The sequence below is a fragment of the Elaeis guineensis genome, chromosome 15, assembly GCF_000442705.2.
Source record: "Elaeis guineensis isolate ETL-2024a chromosome 15, EG11, whole genome shotgun sequence".
Taxonomy (NCBI): Eukaryota; Viridiplantae; Streptophyta; class Magnoliopsida; order Arecales; family Arecaceae; genus Elaeis; species Elaeis guineensis.
This window is the reverse complement of record NC_026007.2, coordinates 59,272,273-59,290,270: the sequence shown is the minus strand read 5'-3', so window position 1 is coordinate 59,290,270 and position 17,998 is coordinate 59,272,273. Positions and strand designations below refer to the sequence as shown.

The 17,998-nt window shown below is 35.4% G+C and overlaps 1 protein-coding gene and 1 long non-coding RNA gene across 3 annotated transcripts; both read right to left on the bottom strand.

Moving 5' to 3' along the window:
- Positions 1-275: 275 nt before the first annotated feature.
- On the bottom strand, positions 276-1,203 carry LOC140854156 (uncharacterized). The gene is made up of 2 exons (XR_012137296.1): positions 785-1,203; positions 276-593 (listed from the first exon to the last, which is right to left on the bottom strand). It is a non-coding gene; the product is annotated as an uncharacterized lncRNA (long non-coding RNA).
- Positions 1,204-1,377: 174 nt separating this feature from the next.
- LOC105058072 (metal transporter Nramp1-like) lies at positions 1,378-11,917 on the bottom strand. Of its 2 annotated transcripts, none has more exons than XM_073249669.1 (7): positions 11,837-11,917; positions 11,637-11,733; positions 11,431-11,509; positions 11,259-11,329; positions 10,120-10,224; positions 2,539-2,670; positions 1,378-1,412 (listed from the first exon to the last, which is right to left on the bottom strand). In XM_073249669.1, the coding sequence occupies exons 3-7, from the start codon at positions 11,495-11,497 to the stop codon at positions 1,404-1,406; spliced, it is 384 nt and encodes a 127-aa protein (XP_073105770.1). In that variant the 5' UTR covers positions 11,498-11,509; positions 11,637-11,733; positions 11,837-11,917; the 3' UTR covers positions 1,378-1,403. The 2 variants fall into 2 exon arrangements, with proteins under 2 accessions (XP_073105770.1, XP_073105769.1); XM_073249668.1 differs by having other exon boundaries at positions 11,693-11,733.
- Between the last annotated feature and the right edge of the window lie 6,081 nt (positions 11,918-17,998).

Sequence of the window (17,998 nt, the reverse complement as noted above, 5' to 3'; positions counted from 1 at the left end):
TAAAATAACTTAAATTTGAATATTATTTTTTTTTCTAATATGCACATTGCGTGCGCGGGTGCTTGTTCATAAACTAATAAAAGAAGATAAGGTACATGTTGCTGGGAAAGCTTATTTTTCATGAAAAATCTAATTTCTCTTTCATTAGAAAGTCAAAAAATTTGGAAAATTAATAATCTATGATTAATTTTCTGAGAAGCTTTTCTTTTTCGTAGAATAATTCTTTTTTTTTTTTAACATATCCGTGGATTTCCTTACAACCAAACACAGAATAATATGCAAGGTACCGGAGGAGGCTGGGAAGTAGATCTCCAACCTTCCTAAATTAACTGGAAATATAAACAAAAATTCAGGCCATCTCATGGAGATTACAAGAGTTCCCTGACTTCCACTAAGAGAGTTCTATTGGAGATGATTATGGACGTTTATTGTCCAGGTCATGCATATTTTCAAGCTCTCGCAAGGGAAAATTAGCACAACTGTAGAACATAATCCGAAGCCTGAAAGAATACTATGGAGGACTCATTCAGCCAAAGCAAATAAAATTTGTCATGATAGCATTGTAACTCGTTTATTGATCAAGTACGTTTCACCTGTTGGGAGGGAAAAATAGCACAACTATGAATGAAACATGAAATCAGAAAGAATGCAATGGACTCCTTGACCCAAGTAAATAATATATGAAATTTATTGTAATATCATTATAACTTGTTCTGTTTGGGTACCACTATGGTTAGGAAACCACTCTGCCTCAGAGAGGGGGAGAGAGAGAGAGAGAGATTACTTAGTCAAGATCTAATGCAGATCTTCTTTGGGGGAGTTGCATGCTTGTAATGTCCTCTCAAGGTAAATCAGACATTAAATTGTTAATTTCAGTGCCAGAGTTGTTGCGACTTTGTCCAAGTTCAACATCACCAAGCAGCAATGGTTGGGTAGAATTCCTATTTTTCCGAAAGACCAAGGATTGCGACCATGTACAACAGCATTCATGAAAAACCAACTGTTCCAGCAAACACAATGGATACAGTTTTCAACCCTCAAGTCTTGAGATAGTAGGTATTAATGGCCATGATCAATGAGCTTATTATCCGAGTGATATATGAGATCTGCAGTAATATGAAAGAGCAATACAAGAACGCTGTCAATAACACATTATGGATTGATGAAGTATTTTTAAATAAACAATCAGTAGTTGTTTTGCATCCAGGAAATTCAAAGTTAAGGCCTCTGAGGAGTACATCTTAAACACTGAACACTGAGATAAGAAGCAATAAGGGTTGCCGATTTCTCCACACAAGGTTTCTTTTGCTTTTGCATTATTAATAGAAATGTATATTGTAGAATTGTGTCATAAAGAACTTACTATAATTGAATTGCCATATGAGCCCATCTTGGTCTTGCTGCTAGTAAACCTAAGGAGTGGAACAAGAGCAAAAGGAAGTTCAAATGATAAAATCATCTGCATGTATAAGCAATATCAGCAGGATAATTAAAGCAGTAAGCCACCACTAGACGAACCCATTCCATGTTTCAGGTATTCCAGCTTTAATAAGATTCATCTCCTTAGTCACTCACATTATATAGTTTTTAACCCCAAATAAGACATGTCTACATAAAATCCACTCAAAAAATTATCCTCCAAATGGAGGGCATGACAAAATGATTATAAAGGATGAACTTGGTCGACTAGTTAAATGTAAAACACAATATCTGAGTCTGAAGCAGAATATTTCCAAAAGAAAAGTAATAGGCATTAAGCAAATAATGATTAGCATTTAGTCAACATCCTAGTTCTCTAGTTTAACCTAAGCCTGGTCCAATTTTGCATATACCCAAAATCTGAATACCTATGTGGATTTTGCATAAACAACAAAATGTGAGTTAGAAGATCCTTTTGCTAAAAATATTTGATATCACATCATTAGGCTAGATTGGTGATGAAGTGATGAGGCAGATTCAAAAGGGAGTAGGGATTGAGATCATGAACATAAAACAGACAGTAGACAAATTAACACTCAATGAGGGAACACATATTAAGAGAAAATCTGTTAGGAATTTAAAATATTTTCAGATATCACCACTTGAGAGCTTGCTAATACTAAAATATGCTCTTTATATACATCATACTCATTAAACATACTAGGTCATGCCTTTTCTCAGCAAAAGAGAGCAAGTCTTGGTGCGACAGTGAGGTTGCTCTACTCTGACCTGGGTGTCACAAGTTTGAAACATGGAAACAGCTTTTCAGCACTGGGGTCAAACCTGCATATACCTGGCCTTCCCCAAACCCTGCAGTGGCAGAAGCCTTGTGCACTGGGATGCCTTTTTTTTAATATCTATTCTTAGTAAAGCCAATATAAATGATTTACTAGATTGATAACTGAAGTTGCCAGAATGCTTGAATCCAAGATCAATACATACAAAAACCAATGATTGAATATATCTTACAAGTTTCAAAACATTAAAATCTTTCTTTTATCAAAACATAGTGACTATTAGGTAGGAGCATATCATGAAAAATGTTGGGGGTCTACATACCGAGGCAATAATTATCAGCTTTCCAGCAGCAGAAGAGCCACCAATTATCGCAACAATTAGACTTGGGACAATTGCTAATGACCGGGTTAACATATTCCATATCCATGGTGTGATCCACAAATCAAGAAAGGCCTGCAAGGAAAGATTAATCTAGCAATCAATCAAGAAAGAAAATTAAATGTGAAAAAACATAAAAATCAATCAGTTTTAGGGGGAAAAACAAAGAGCAACCTATCAAATCTACTATAATGCTTATAAAGTTAGAACTTAAAGCTTTGTTGCTTTAGTTGAAGCATAAATTCACTTATGGCAGTGAATATAAATCCAACCCTCGAGATAAACAACTGAAAAAAAATTCTAATATCTGATATTAGTTAGAAGCCTTTACAAAGCTTCCCATCATATGGAATGTATCACCATTAGATTGCTCCAGTCACCCTATGAAAATTCGAGGAGTTTTGGGAGGACCAGTTTGCAAGTGATCTTAGAAAAGGGCTTCTATAACTAGGTAGTGCATGCAACATGTCTTTTCTAGCCAAGCATGAGAAAAGATCATCATTGTGGCCAATGTTTTGTTACAATTTGATATCAAAGTGCATCATTATGAAATATCTCTTTACTGCACCATCTTTTGTTGTCAAAACATTGTATCTCAGGAATTGTAATTTTGCCTGTTTTATTAATTCCTAGTAATTTCCAATATGAATAAGTTCTATATCCTCTTCTTTCTGTGCTGTAATAGATCTTCAGAAATTGAAAAAGAAGTGTCACGCCCCCGGCCCGAGATCGCGAGCAGGAAGTCGCGGCAACCGCCGCATACTTATGAAGAACTTTCTCCATAAGCATGCAAGGCATCTCATCACGATATCAATGCATCACAGCGGAATAAATTCAAATAATTATTATTCAACTTTAATTCAAGTAATTAAAATAAATATCTTACATTCAATAAAATTTTACTAAAAATAAAACAATAGGTCTAAGTTCAATGAAGTTGACAATGCTAAATCTTGCCTCTAAAAGTTCTGTCCCAATATTTCTTCCCACGCTCAAAGTTAATTATCTGAATCTGAAAAATAGAAAGAAAGGTAATGAGCTAGACAGCCCAGTAAGTAACAAATATCTCAACTAGATATTTCAGATATTATATAATTTCCAAGAACAATGTTGCAAATCCAATATTTTTAAATATTCACATATAATATAATCATAAATCCGATTCGATTCAAAACACTCGTAACTCAACAGCCTCGACTATGACCAACGTTTAACCCCCATTGGCAGGATCCACAAAATACCAGCGTACAACCCCCACTGGCAGGGTCCACAAACACCAGCGCACAACCCCCACTGGCAGGGTCCACTGAGTACCAACGTATAATCTCCATTGGCGGGGCCCACTGAAACATAGTTAGGCTGAGAGCATAAATCCGGTCTGTATCAAAACACTTTGTATCATAATATATCATAATTTCTCACTAAACGTGTGTATAATCGACGTACCATAATATTTCAAAAGTACTTTTCTTTCAAAACATAATTTCATAAATCATGTATAATTTCAGAGAATAATTATTTATTTTCAGAATAAATATGAAATATCTCGAGAAGATGGTTCATTACTTACTTTTCACGGAGCACTGAATGAATAGATCAACTAACTTCTAGGAGATTCTTCAATGCCTATTATCCAAATTATATTTTTACATTAATTTTAATTCAAAATTAAAACTAAACAAATCTCAAATCAAAACCTCACTTAAAATCAGGCTCTTCCCTAAACTCGATCAAATCATCAAAATGAAGCCTTTCACTATGCTAATCCTCGAAGAATAACTTTGGAGAGAGAAATCCATCAAGAGAGAGAAACAATCCAGAGAAAAAAATTCTAGAGAGAGAAAGTCCAATTTTTAGAGAGAGAAAGTAAGGGTTCAGACTAAAAGAAGAGAGAGAAACTCTCTCTCTCATTTTTTTTATTATTTATTTATTTATTTATTTATTTATTTTTTCTTCTTTTTCTTTTCTTTTCTTTTCTCTTTTTCTTCTTTTTCTTTTCTTTTCTCTTTTTCTTCTTTTTCTTTTCTTTTCTTTTCTCTTTTTCTTCTTTTTTTTCTTCTTTTTCTTTTCTTTTCTTCTTTTTCTTCCATTTTTTTTCTTCTCGGGCTCCTTCCAGGCCGGAACAGGGGACCGGCAGTCCCCTCCTTTGCCGGGCCATTCAGGCCACGGCCGCCACGACGGAGGCCGGCGGCAGAGGGGGGCCACTCCCCCGATTACGGAGAAGCATGGTCGGCGGTCGATTTGCGATCGCCGGCGTCGGAAAATCCAAGGGAAAAGAGGCCAAAATAGGGGTCTCTTTTCCGACCAAGAATCGGCGACTCCCATCGCCGGCAGCCGCGCACAAAGGCACGGGAGGAAGGGGAAAGAAGAGAGGAAGAAAAGGAAAACTCACCTCGGCCTCCAGTGACCCCACCGGTGAGCAATCACGGCGAGAACAAGATGAGTGTCCGCGGCTCCAATCGAGAAAAACAGGGAGAAAGAGAGGGAAAGAGGGCCGATGATCGGCTCCTAAGGAAGGGAAAGGTCCTTTTATAGAGAACCCTAGGACTCCGAGAGGTCCTAGGATTCCGATCTTCGAGATTTGATTGGAGAAGAAGACTCCTACCGGGAGTCTTCTTCCCGATCCCCTGTTTCTCACTATTTTTTTTTTTTGAATGGGCTTGGGTCTTTTAAATCGGGCTTGGGCTTGGGCTATAACATTCTTCACCCCTAAAAAAAATTTCGTTCTCGAAATTTTTCATACCTGTCACCATTGTATTGGAAGCCTGTGCATTCTGTTGAGTAAGCGCATAAATTCTTCCCTGGTTTTTAGGAATCTGTCCACCACCCCTATGTTGTCCTTCATAAGTTCTTTGGCCAACTTGATTTTCTGTATTTAGCGGGCAGCTAGCAATTTTATGATCCATCTGACTACATTTGAAACAAGCACCTGTATTCCAATAGCAATCTTTGTCTGCATAATTTTTGCCACATCTGGAGCACTGCTCACCATCAATCCGTTGAGTCTTATTATCTATTGCTCCCTTAGCTGAACTTTTGATGTTTTTATTATTCTGCCCTTGTGTATCATTTGATTTTGCTCTCTTTCTTTGCTTTCTTTTCCTTTCCATGCGTTCTTCATTGACTTCTCTTTCAATTATCAGTGCTTTGTTTACCACATCTACATAAGTTGTCAATTCATATGGAACCACTTATTTTCGAATCTCAGTTCTCAGTCTCATCTCAAACTTGTGAACACGTTTTTGCTCACCATCCACTAATCTCGGAGCAAATTTTGCTAACTCTGTAAATTTTGCTTCATATTCAGTCACACTCATACCCTTTTGCTTCAAATAAATAAACTTTTGCTCTTTCTGGATGCTTATACTCCGAAGAAAATACTGATCGTAGAATGCAATCCGAAATCTTTCCCAGGTAAGTATTTCACCGTCTTGTTCATACTTGCGCTGTAGTCGCTGATACCAGTTGTATGCTTCTCCTTGTAGTAAATAAGCTGCATATCGAATCTTTTCTTCATCAAGACACTCTTGGACAGCGAAGGCCTTCTCCATCTTCATTATCCAGTTATCAGCCTCCAAAGGTTCAGTAGTCCCCTTGAAAGCTGGAGGAGCAAGCTTTTTAAATTCTAAAATATTGTTCCATTGTACTGGTTGCTCTCCATGTTGTGATGGTGGATGCTGATGTTGTTGTGTATCTCGTTGTACCTGCTGTTGTTCAAGCATTTGCTGCTGTATTTGTTGTTGCGCTTGTACCATCCTGATTAGGGTCTGCATTAACTGAGCAATATCTGGTTCCTGACGTGCTCTCGAAGTACTCCCATTAGGATCTACGACTCCCTCTTCCTGAGGGGTGCCACTGGTCAGATGGGGAGTGCTACCATCCCGTGGTTGTGATGTCTCTCTTGCAATTCCTTGAGTAGTTCTTGTCATTCTACGGGGAGGCATGATAACCTTGTAGTAGTAAAACTTTATTAGATTCATTTATCTATTTGTTAGGATGGGTTTATTATGATGCTCATACTTTAACGTTCCAATATTTCTAATGTTTACCCACTTACACTCATACTATGTCTAATTCTATGTGTCATAATTTATCCACTTATGCTCTGATACCATATTAATTGTCACGCCCCCGGTCCGAGATCGCGAGCAGGAGGTCACGGCAACCGCCGCATACTTATGAAGAACTCTCTCCATAAGCATGCAAGGCATCTCATCACGATATCAATGCATCAAAGCGGAATAAATTCAAATAATTATTATTCAACTTTAATTCAAGTAATTAAAATAAATATCTTATATCCAATAAAATTTTACTAAAAATAAAATAATAGATCTAAGTTCAATAAAGTTGACAATGCTAAATTTACCTCTAAAAGCTCTGTCCCAATATTTCTTCCCACGCTCAAAGTTAATTATTTGAATCTGAAAAATAGAAAGAAAGGTAATGAGCTAGACAGCCCAGTAAGTAACAAATATCTCAACTAGATATTTCAGATATTATATAATTTTCAAGAACAATATTGTAAATAAACATAAAAATATATTTCATGCTAATTTAATACAAATTCAATATTTTCAAATATTCACATATAATATAATCATAAATCCGGTTCGATTCAAAATACTCGTAACTCAACAGCCTCAACTATGACCAACGTTTAACCCCCATTGGCGGGGTCCACAGAATACCAGCGTACAATCCCCACTGGCAGGGCCACAAACACCAGCGCACAACCCCCACTGGTAGGGTCCACTGAGTACCAACATATAATCCCCATTGGCGGGGCCTACTGAAACATAGTTAGGCTGAGAGCATAAATTCGGTCTGTATCAAAATACTTTGTATCATAATATATCATAATTTCTCACTAAACGTGTGTATAATCGACGTACCATAATATTTCAAAAGCACTTTTCTTTCAAAACATAATTTCATAAATCATGCATAATTTCAGAGAATAATTATTTATTTTCAGAATAAATATGAAATATCTCGAGAAGATGGTTCATTACTTACTTTTCACGGAGCACTGAATGAATAGATCGACTAACTTTTAGGAGATTCTTCAATGCCTATTATCCAAATTATATTTTTACATTAATTTTAATTCAAAATTAAAACTAAACAAATCTCAAATCAAAACCTCACTTAAAATCAGGCTCTTCCCTAAACTCGATCAAATCATCAAAATGAAGTCTTTCACTATGCTAATCCTCGAAGAATAACTTTGGAGAGAGAAATCCATCAAGAGAGAGAAATAATCTAGAGAGAGAAAATTCTAGAGAGAAAAAGTAGAGAGAGAAAGTTCAATTCCTAGAGAGAGAAAGTAAGGATTCAGACTGAAAGAAGAGAGAGAAGAGAGAGAAACTCTCTCTCTCTCATTTTTTATTATTTATTTATTTATTTATTTATTTATTTATATATATTTTTTTCTTTTTCTTTTCTTTTCTTTTCTCTTTTTCTTCTTTTTTTTCTTCTTTTTCTTTTCTTTTCTTCTTTTTCTTCTATTTTTTTTTCTTCTCGGGCTCCTTCTAGGCCAGAACAGGGGACCGGCAGTCCCCTCCTTTGCCGGGCCATTCAGGCCGCGGCCGCCACGGCGGAGGCCGGCGACAGAGGGGGGCCACTCCCCCGGTTACGGAGAGGCATGGCCGGCGGTCGATTTGCGATCGCCGGCGCCGAAAAATCCAAGGAAAAAGAGGTCAAAACAGGGGTCTCTTTTCCGACCAAGAATCGGCGACTCCCGTCACCGGCAGCCACGCACAAAGGCACGGGAGGAAGGGGAAAGAAGAGAGGAAGAAAAGGAAAACTCACCTCGGCCTTCGGTGACCCCACCGGTGAGCAATTACGGCGAGAACAAGATGAGTGTCCGCGGCTCCAATCGAGAAAAACAGGGAGAAAGAGAGGGGAATAGGGCCGATGATCGGCTCCTAAGGAAGGGAAAGGTCCTTTTATAGAGAACCCTAGGACTCCAAGAGGTCCTAGGATTCCGATCTCCGAGATTTGATCGGAGAAGAAGACTCCTACCGGGAGTCTTCTTCCCAATCCCCTGTTTCTCACTGTTTTTTTTTTTTTTTTGAATGGGCTTGGGTCTTTTAAATCGGGCTTGGGCTATAACAAGAAGTGACAAAAGATGTATCCTCTATGAGTTCAATATAAATGAAGCATCATAAGAGGCCTACTTGTTGCTTGGAGAAAGAGCTAAGATATCATGGAGATGCGGAGAATAATCTCTTATGAAAGTAAATGGTCTAATCCAAAAAATCCTTCTTGAGGTTTCTAATATTCATATTTCACAGTGTGGTGAACTGGCTGTACAAACTTCAAAAACCAGAATGAGAATATGATACAGAACAAATAAATTAACGGCTCCAAGATTTTAATTCATATATCATTATGATATAGGTTAATTAAAAAGAAAGCAAACTATATGAATTGACTTAATTTGTAGAACATCAAATTATAGCAGGATAAAAGTCAACGCTAGAATTTCATCCAATATCAGCTACAAAGGATGAAGGAGGGAATGAAGTATATGGATAACTAAAGGCAAGTCACCTCTCTGCTTGAGCGAGGATCCAGATTTACCAAATAACTCTTGAGCAAGAGTTAGTGGGATATTACAACCAATAAATAATGACTGGAGTCATCACAAGTAAAGAATTCTCAGAAAGAACAGTGAATTTCATTAAAATTCAATTAGTCTTTTCATGGGATAGTCTGATCCCTGTAAATAAAATTCTCATTATCATAATCACTGGAAAAAACTAATACTATTATGCATCTTTGATCCAGGAAGAAACATATCTTAAACAGCATAAATTCATCCTAAACTATCATAAAACCAAACTAAACTGTAAATTTTTATACCAGAGACTCAATTATTCAGGAAAGTCAAGGAAAATTGATGATTTAATATTTCACATGTCTCGGATTCTCTCATTGAACAGAAAAGAAAATGTCTTCCCTGCATTGAGCCCAGACCCGCACAAACCAGACCACCCCCCCCCCCCCAACGAAAAACCCCTCCACTCCCCACACCCCCAAGCCACCGGTCTGATCCCTAATTCATTTGGAATTTAACAATTAGCATTTCAGTTGAACGCTTGCATATGCCTATATCACAATTTCCACATTGCATTACTCTGTGGATACCTACCTATCCAATAAACAAAGAAGGAAAAGACCACTCACTATCTCCCCACCGACATCAGAAAGTTCACACTGTTTGGATGTCTCCAAACAGTACCATTGGAAGTGCTATTGAGGATAAATAAAATTGCAGAAGAAAGAAAATCATAATAATAATTTAGAAAACTAACTTCACGATGTATCATATTGCCCATATGCATAAAGAAAGAAAATCTCATGCCATAAATGACTGAATATTCATCTAATACTCTTAGAGATCTGAAATCTACCATCAGTGAAATTCGAGAATATCTTCTGATTCAACTAAGATCAAAGTATTTGAAGGAAAATATTACATGCTGGAGACTAGAAAATTTATAAGATGGTACAAACCTGCATCAAATACTGTCCAGCATAGGTTCCTGTAATTGTAGAACTTTGGCCAGAAGCCAGTGAAGCAATCGCAAATAGCTTTGAACTCCACTTTCCAAGGACATTCTGAAAGAAAAATATGAAATCAGCTTTATATATATATATATATATATATATAAAAGCTAGGCATTGATGTTAATAAATGCAAACTACAGAAATAAGCACCGAACAGCTCTTTATTGCCATAGATATTCTTGTAGGTCACACAAGAAATTCTGTTAAAACTGTTCATCCTGTGAGTTAGCAAAGAACTGTAAATTTTAACATATAGGAAATCTTGACCCATTTATCAAACAAGTAGCTCTTGTTTTTGTGAAGGATCAAAAACAGGTTTGTCAAGGAACTCTTTGATCTAAGTACCATAGAAATTCAGGGTTCATATGTATCAGATAGCTTAAATCTGGCAAAAGCCATTACTTTCTTATCTTTCCAAGAAACATGATCTCGAAAACATCAAAACAAAGAAGCCATAAAATCCATTACTGTGGCCAAGTATGCATATTTAAGTTAAACAATGTCAGATACAATCAGATTCTGACATAATAAAGATTGAAGTGTATAATAAATAAGTGATTTATTGAAGACAAACAATTGATAGTCAGGAATCTAACAACACCAATTCACAATTTAGTGATAGTCTGTAATGTATTCTTAGTAGAAATGAAGCTCTGTTAAGATCTAGATCCTCGCAGCTGATCTGATCTTCAGGACTCAGATTGTCTGAGCTACAAACAGCACCACTTACAGAAATAATAGATATATTGGTAAGAAAAGCCATGGAAAGAGCAAACGCACTTTCAATATTATAAACCTGCATGCCTCCTAAGAAAAAGGGTAAATAGCATGGTTTAGAACTCCATAAGTGGACATACAAATAAAAACAATCATATTGTGTTGAACACATCAATGCTACAATCTCCTCAGGAAAAAAATTGTCTGGCAAGAACCACATAAATTTTACTGTAAAAAAATTTTGAGGTAAGAGGAAGCAAGTTGACTCAAAATTTTAGGTCCAGAATACCAAGTTTAGAACCATGCAGGACAATGGTTTCCTTTTTAATAGAATGTGAAATGATAAAAGGAGGCTAAAGAAATTTTACTTTGATTTCCTTGAATTGAGCATGGTACTTTCCTAGACAGAACCAATGCTGAATGGAGAAAAAGGTTGTGCCTGATCCAGATCATATAATTATCATTAAAAGAGCTAGTAACAGACCAAATAAGCAATGACAGTTGATCATGAGAAACACCTATGTAGATGGACATGCAGACCTGTGACAACCCTTAGCTTGGTTGCAAGGGATTGAATAATAAGGGCAGCACAGGAAGCCACCAGCATGATCCAGAGTAGCTAACCGGAAATGAAAAATGACAATAGAGTTATTGCACCAGTTATGCAGATAAACTTTAGAATTCAGCATATATAAAAAGAAATGTTGTTCTAACATATAAAATGAGACTTTTATGCAAAATGTTACCAATTAAAAAATAACAGAATGGTTGATATATCAGCAAGATAAATTAGGTGATGCACCTCATACTTATATTGTGCTCCTGACTGTAAATCCGTCTCAACTGTAAATGAAATGTATAATCAATGTCAACTAACTACCAAACTCAGCATTGCTAACTCATTATTTGGAATAAAAAAGAAAAGGAAAATAGTGACATATCTCACAGTTTCCAAGATCTATTTATGCAATGGAAACAAGAAATCCTGGGCCAAAATACACAAACAAGTTCTGCCAACTCTTTCTCTGCAATATCATCACAAATTATCCAGTTAATAATCAAAATAGCATGTTCTAAACACAATGGATGAGTCTTTTAATATAGTTATTTGACATGAATCCTGGAAATCTAACCCTACACCCTAAGGTAAAGACAGGTGCTGGTAATAGAAGTACAAGAAAGTAATTTTAACATCCTATTCAGATATGATATAAATAGATAAGAAAATGTAACAATTTTCTTGGGGTTGTACCTCACTTATAAATATTTTAGATCACATCACCTTGTAAAGGAAGATCTAATAATTTCCCTCATTAATTTTCTTAATCCGCACTCAGTGGTGTCTGTAATCTCAAAATCCAAAGTCAACCCTTTTCCTATATTGAAATCGAGTAATCGACCAAGAACCATGATCATATGCCACCCAAAGCAAAATAGGGTTGCAACCAGTTAGAACTGATCCAAACCAGGTGGAACTTTCACCTTAGGTAGAAACCCAAGACTAGATGTCAACTCTCTATGGCTAGAAACTAGTAAATTAGTAGAAAATGATCTAATGAAAAATTCACGTACCTCAATCTTAATGAAATGTGATGATAGCTATTAATCCAAAAGCACATATGATTGAAAAAGATGATTAGAAAGAAAAGTTCATGATTACCCAAATTTGCAGTAGGGAAAGCAATATGACCCCTAAGACTGTAAATGTCAACCCTCTATGGCTACAATGAATAAAATTTGTAGAAAATGAATCTATTGAAAATTTATCCACCCCAAGCTTAGCAAAATGTGATGATAGTTATTAATCCAAAAACATATAGCCAACAAAAAAACATGATTACTGAGAAAAGTACATAATTACCCAAATGGTTGATACTCTTAGTCCTAGATTTAGGTTCATAATTCACAAAGTTTATTCCAAGGAATTAGACTTTCTTGGCTAGGACAAGCAACATGCTTCTTTCTTAATTTAGAACATAACAAGCTTGTCAAAGACATGTTCATGCTTTAGATTTACCAAGATATACATGATTAATAGTACTGAAGTAATTCAAAGGAGTTCAGAAATGAGAAAGAAACTTGTGATGCCAATACATGTTTGGTTCGCTAGAAGTATGCATTAAAAATACTTAGATTAACCTAGATATTTCAAGGTAATAAGTTCAAAAAAAAAAAAAAAATCTACTTTGCTGAAGCTATAGTTCTATATCTGAATTTTTCTTCAGAAATTTTATAGAAACAAAATGAGTAGTAGAAATTCCTGGCATTAAAAAATTATACGTCGGGAACAATAATCTGTCCAGCATCGTTGTTATCAATCAGAGGCACATTTGGTCTGTTGGAGACGGTTTGATTCTCATGACCTGTCATGAGCCGCGACTGCGATGCACTCTCTTCCAAGGCACTCATCTTCGTACCGCTCTTTACCACAAAATCCTTCAAAAAGATGACTGCACCGAGAGATATATTATGTGATAGCCCAACCAAGCCCAGCCCAGCCAGTCGATCAAAGCCCAAAAAAAAAAAAAAAACAGAAAAAAAAACAGAGCAACCGGGAAGAAGACTCCCGGTAGGAGTCTTCTTCTCCGGCGATTCCCGGGCAAATTAGGACTCCTAGGACCCCTCGGAGTCCTAGGGTCCTCTATAAGAAGATCCTCTCCCTCTTGAGACCGATCATTGGCTTCCTCCCTCTCTCTTTCTCTCCGATTTCCTCGAATTAGAGCCGCGGACACCGTTCGATTCTCGCCGTAATTGCTCGCCGGCGAGGTCTCTGGAGGCTGAGGTAAGTCTCCTTCTTCTTCCCTTCCTTCTTCCCCTTCCTCCCATGCTTCTGTGCGCGGCTGCCGGCGACGAGAGTCGCCGATTTCCGAACGGGAAAGAGACCCTGTTTTTGAGTTTATTTTTCAATGGATTTTCCGGCGCCGGCGATCGGAATTGATCGCCGGCCACGCCCCTCCGTAACCGGGGGAGTGGCCCCCGTCGGCCGCAGGCCTCCGCCGCGGCGGCCGTGGCCTGAACGGCCCGGCAAAACATGGGCCACGCCGGTCCTCTGTTCCGGCGTGGGAAGAACCAGGAAAAAAAAAAAAGAAGAAAAGAAGAAAAAGAAGAAAAAGAAAAGAGAAAGAAGGAAAAACAAAAGAAAAAAAGAAAAGGGAAAAAGAAAAAAAAAATTAAATTGATGAGAGAGAGAGTTTCTCTCTCTTCTCTCTCTTCACTTCAGTCTGAACCCTGACTTTCTCTCTCTAGAATTAGACTTTCTCTCTCTACTTTCTCTCTCTAGAATTCTCTCTCTAGATTTTTTCTCTCTCCTAAGATTTCTAGAATTTTGAGAAGAATGACGATGAATTTAAATGATCCTCGTGATGGATTTTTGATCCGTGATCGTCGGACGGTACACCGACATCCACTTTGATCAGATCAAGTATTTTTAGATTTTATTTCTCATGATCTTATTGAATTGTCCACATGATAATCTTAGCATGATTTGATCTGATCGATCGAATTTGTTGAATCATATTGTCTGAAGAATTCAAGATGAGTTTTCTCTCTCTAGAATTTTCTCTCTCTAAAATATTCTCTCTCTTGATTGATTCTCTCTCTAAAAAAAAAGGTTAGTGAATGAAGAAATTTCTTTTAATAAGTCTGATCTGATTCTAATGAAGAACCCTGATCCATGATTGTCAGACAACGTACTGGCACCCACTCTAATCAGACCATGAATCTTTAGATTTGATCATCCATGATTCCGATCTAGCCATAACTTGATTTGATCACATTGATTTCACCAATCGAGATATTGGACCCATCGTAATGTTGGATTGTGTCACCTGATCAATTCGAATTGTACCTCATGAATTCTCTCTCCTCTGATTTTCTCTCTCCACTTGATTTTATGAAATCGATGAAGAAACCTTGGTCCTATCACTTTGAATCCGATTTGATCTGATAGTCAAACTTTGGATCGTTTAGGTCCTAATTTGATTTTGATTAGATGAAATTAGATGATCGGATCCAATCTAAACTGTTGAAATATGGTATTCGTATTCTTTCTAATTATTGAAATTGATTCTGTATAGGATTGTGGATGTTTGATCATGGGATATCGCGATATGATCTACGAATAGAATTTTTGGAAGAAAATTTATAGAATTATGTGGATTTATTGGAATGCGTTCGAGGTAAGTAGTGTTTACTTTTACTGAATTTATCTGGTATATTATGAATTAAATAAATTTATGCATGCTTGTGATTGAAATTATTTATTGAAATAATTGTTGAAAAGTATTTATGATGAAAGTTGATTGTAGAAAAATTATTTATGATTGAAGTTATTTGTTGAGCAATTATTATGATGATATATGATCTCAAAGAATGTTATAATTGATTTGACTCGAATATCAATTAATTTTATTATTCTTGAAAATAATATATGAATTTGGAAGACAATATGAAATTGACAACCTGACTGTGTTGAGGACCCCGCCAATGGGGGCATATACGTTGGCAATTGACTGTCCTGAGGGTTTACGTCGCCAGTAAGACCAGCGACATGTCGCCAGATAGACCAGCGACAAAACCGCCAGTTAGACCAGCGATTCCAAAGGACTTGGCTGCCAGATGATTCGCAGCCCACCGCAAGCAGATACACGGTATTATGACCCTGCCACAGGGATAATGTGGTCATAGTCATGGTTGGTAAGAAGAATTTAAGAAATTAATGAATTTAAGAAGAAAAGCATAATTGGAAATTATGATGAATTGACTTTTATATATGATTGACAGTATGAATATGATTTCATGAAATTACATATTGATTTGTTATGCATAGTATTATTTGCCTGATTATTCAGTTAAAGGTATACACTGCTTACTGGGCTATTTAGCTCATGATAAGTTTTATATTTTTCTTACAGATCCGAAAAATTAGCAAGATGCGGGTTTTCGGTTGGGAGAGCGATTAGAGATGGAGTTAACTCATTGATTTAGGATTCTCTCAGAATTGATTCAAGACCTTTAGTTTTGTTTTTAGTATTGACTTTGTCAGACAGTTACTTTCTTTTGAACACTTAGTTTTGATTTGTTATTTGAACCAAGGTTTGATTATTGAATAAAGAAAAATTTATTTAACTATTTGTGAAGATATCATGATGAGATGCCTTGCATGTTTATGGGGAAAGTATTCTATAAGTATGCGGCGGTTGCCATGACCCTCGATTCACAATCTCGGGTCGGGGGCGTGACAATTAATATGGTATCAGAGCATAAGTGGATAAATTATGAAATATAGAATCAGATATAGAATGGGTGTAAGTGGATAGACACCAGAGACATTATAGTGTAGATCTTTGATAATTATAGTGGGAGAAATATTTATAAATTTTGATTAAACATTGAGATTATGTACGAAAGGATCACAATAGATTATAACATATAGAATTTGAAATATGATGGATGATCTATTGATCATTATATGATTAGTTAGATTCTGATTGAAAGTAATTACAAAAGGATTGACATAAAGTTTTATTGTGCATTATGGTTATTAATTTGATCATTGATTATTCAAGTGAATCGTAAGTTCAAATTCGATGTGAGAATAATACTATGATATTACTTCTAGTTGAGAAGTTGACTATTATTAGCAAGATAAAGACTTGACGATAAAATGTTATTCCAGAATGGGCTAAGTAAGTTTTTTTTTATGATGCTTGATTGGAATATTTATCGAAATTGAATTTGATATGTGGATTATATATAAAGTGGCATATTAGGATGAATGTATATTTGAGGATATTGTAAAGAAACCTATTTCTTATTGATGAAATCGATTATGAGGTTGTAGAATATTCATCGTACTGGAATCTTTAATCATCATCCTTAGATCTAAATAATGGATCTTATTATGTCTCTTAGAGACTACATGATGTGTATGAAATTTTAATTTAAAGACTTCGTATCTAAGTTGATCAAGAGATTTTCTGATATTATTGTTGAGGTTATTAATAAAAAATTGATATCTTCAGATTAAGATAAAAGATCTGATTTATATTTATTTCAGATTAAGGGATCCATGTGAATTTACAATTTAAAAATTTTGGATTTAGAAATTGATATGGAGTTCCTTTGCTTTTGTTAACAAGGTCCCTAATTGAATCTACTATTAAATGGAGATTTGATTTTTTTGAAGCTTGTATGATTGTTATGAAAGGATATTTGATAGATATTGAAGATCCTGATGATAGAAATTTTAGAAAAAAATAATGATTTGAAATTGTTATATATTTTGATTATGTCCAAATTTGGTGGAGCATCGAAGGATTTTTTTTTCATTAATTTGACTTATAAAGATTTTTGGTTTGAAAATTATCGAATTGAATTGATTTGAGAATTGAGATTTGATTCATATTGATTATAGTAAATCTATATGATGGTTTAAATATGATATTGGACTCAAGGGTTAATCAAGATTATTGTACACCAGTAAAGGTATGAATGAGAATCAAAAGTTAATCTTTGATTTCAATTGAAATTTAAAATTTGAGGATAAAAAAATAATTTGATCCAACTTTTTTTTTGGTGAACCTAAGAAATTTTGATTGTTAGATCAGAGTGCGCAGCGGAAGTATGGTAATCTGAACTACTTTGAGTAAGTCAGGAATGTTGACCCTTTGAGTTAAAGAATTATGATAGATGATATGGCTTAATACAAAAAAATTATTGATATTAGAAAAAATAATATTTTAAAATTTTGAATTATTTTTGGATATCCCTAATATGATTTTCAAAAGTAGAGCTTCCACCTACTATGCTACAAAAATAATTAGCATCCTAATTCTAGGATGAGTGGACCTTTGATTTTTGATTTTAGATTTAGAATATTTAGAGATAATTTTTTTCTATCTTAGAATTAAATTTTATAATTCTCTATTTATTAGAAAGAATTTGAGATTATTTATCGAATGATGATTTTGATCTTAGATTAGTATACTCAAATAATTATCTCCAGGGTATAATGAAATTTGAAGTTAGAACTCTTTTGATTATTATTATTTCTCAGACTGAATGAAAAAGATTGAGGTTATCTATTGATATTGATGATTATTCTATA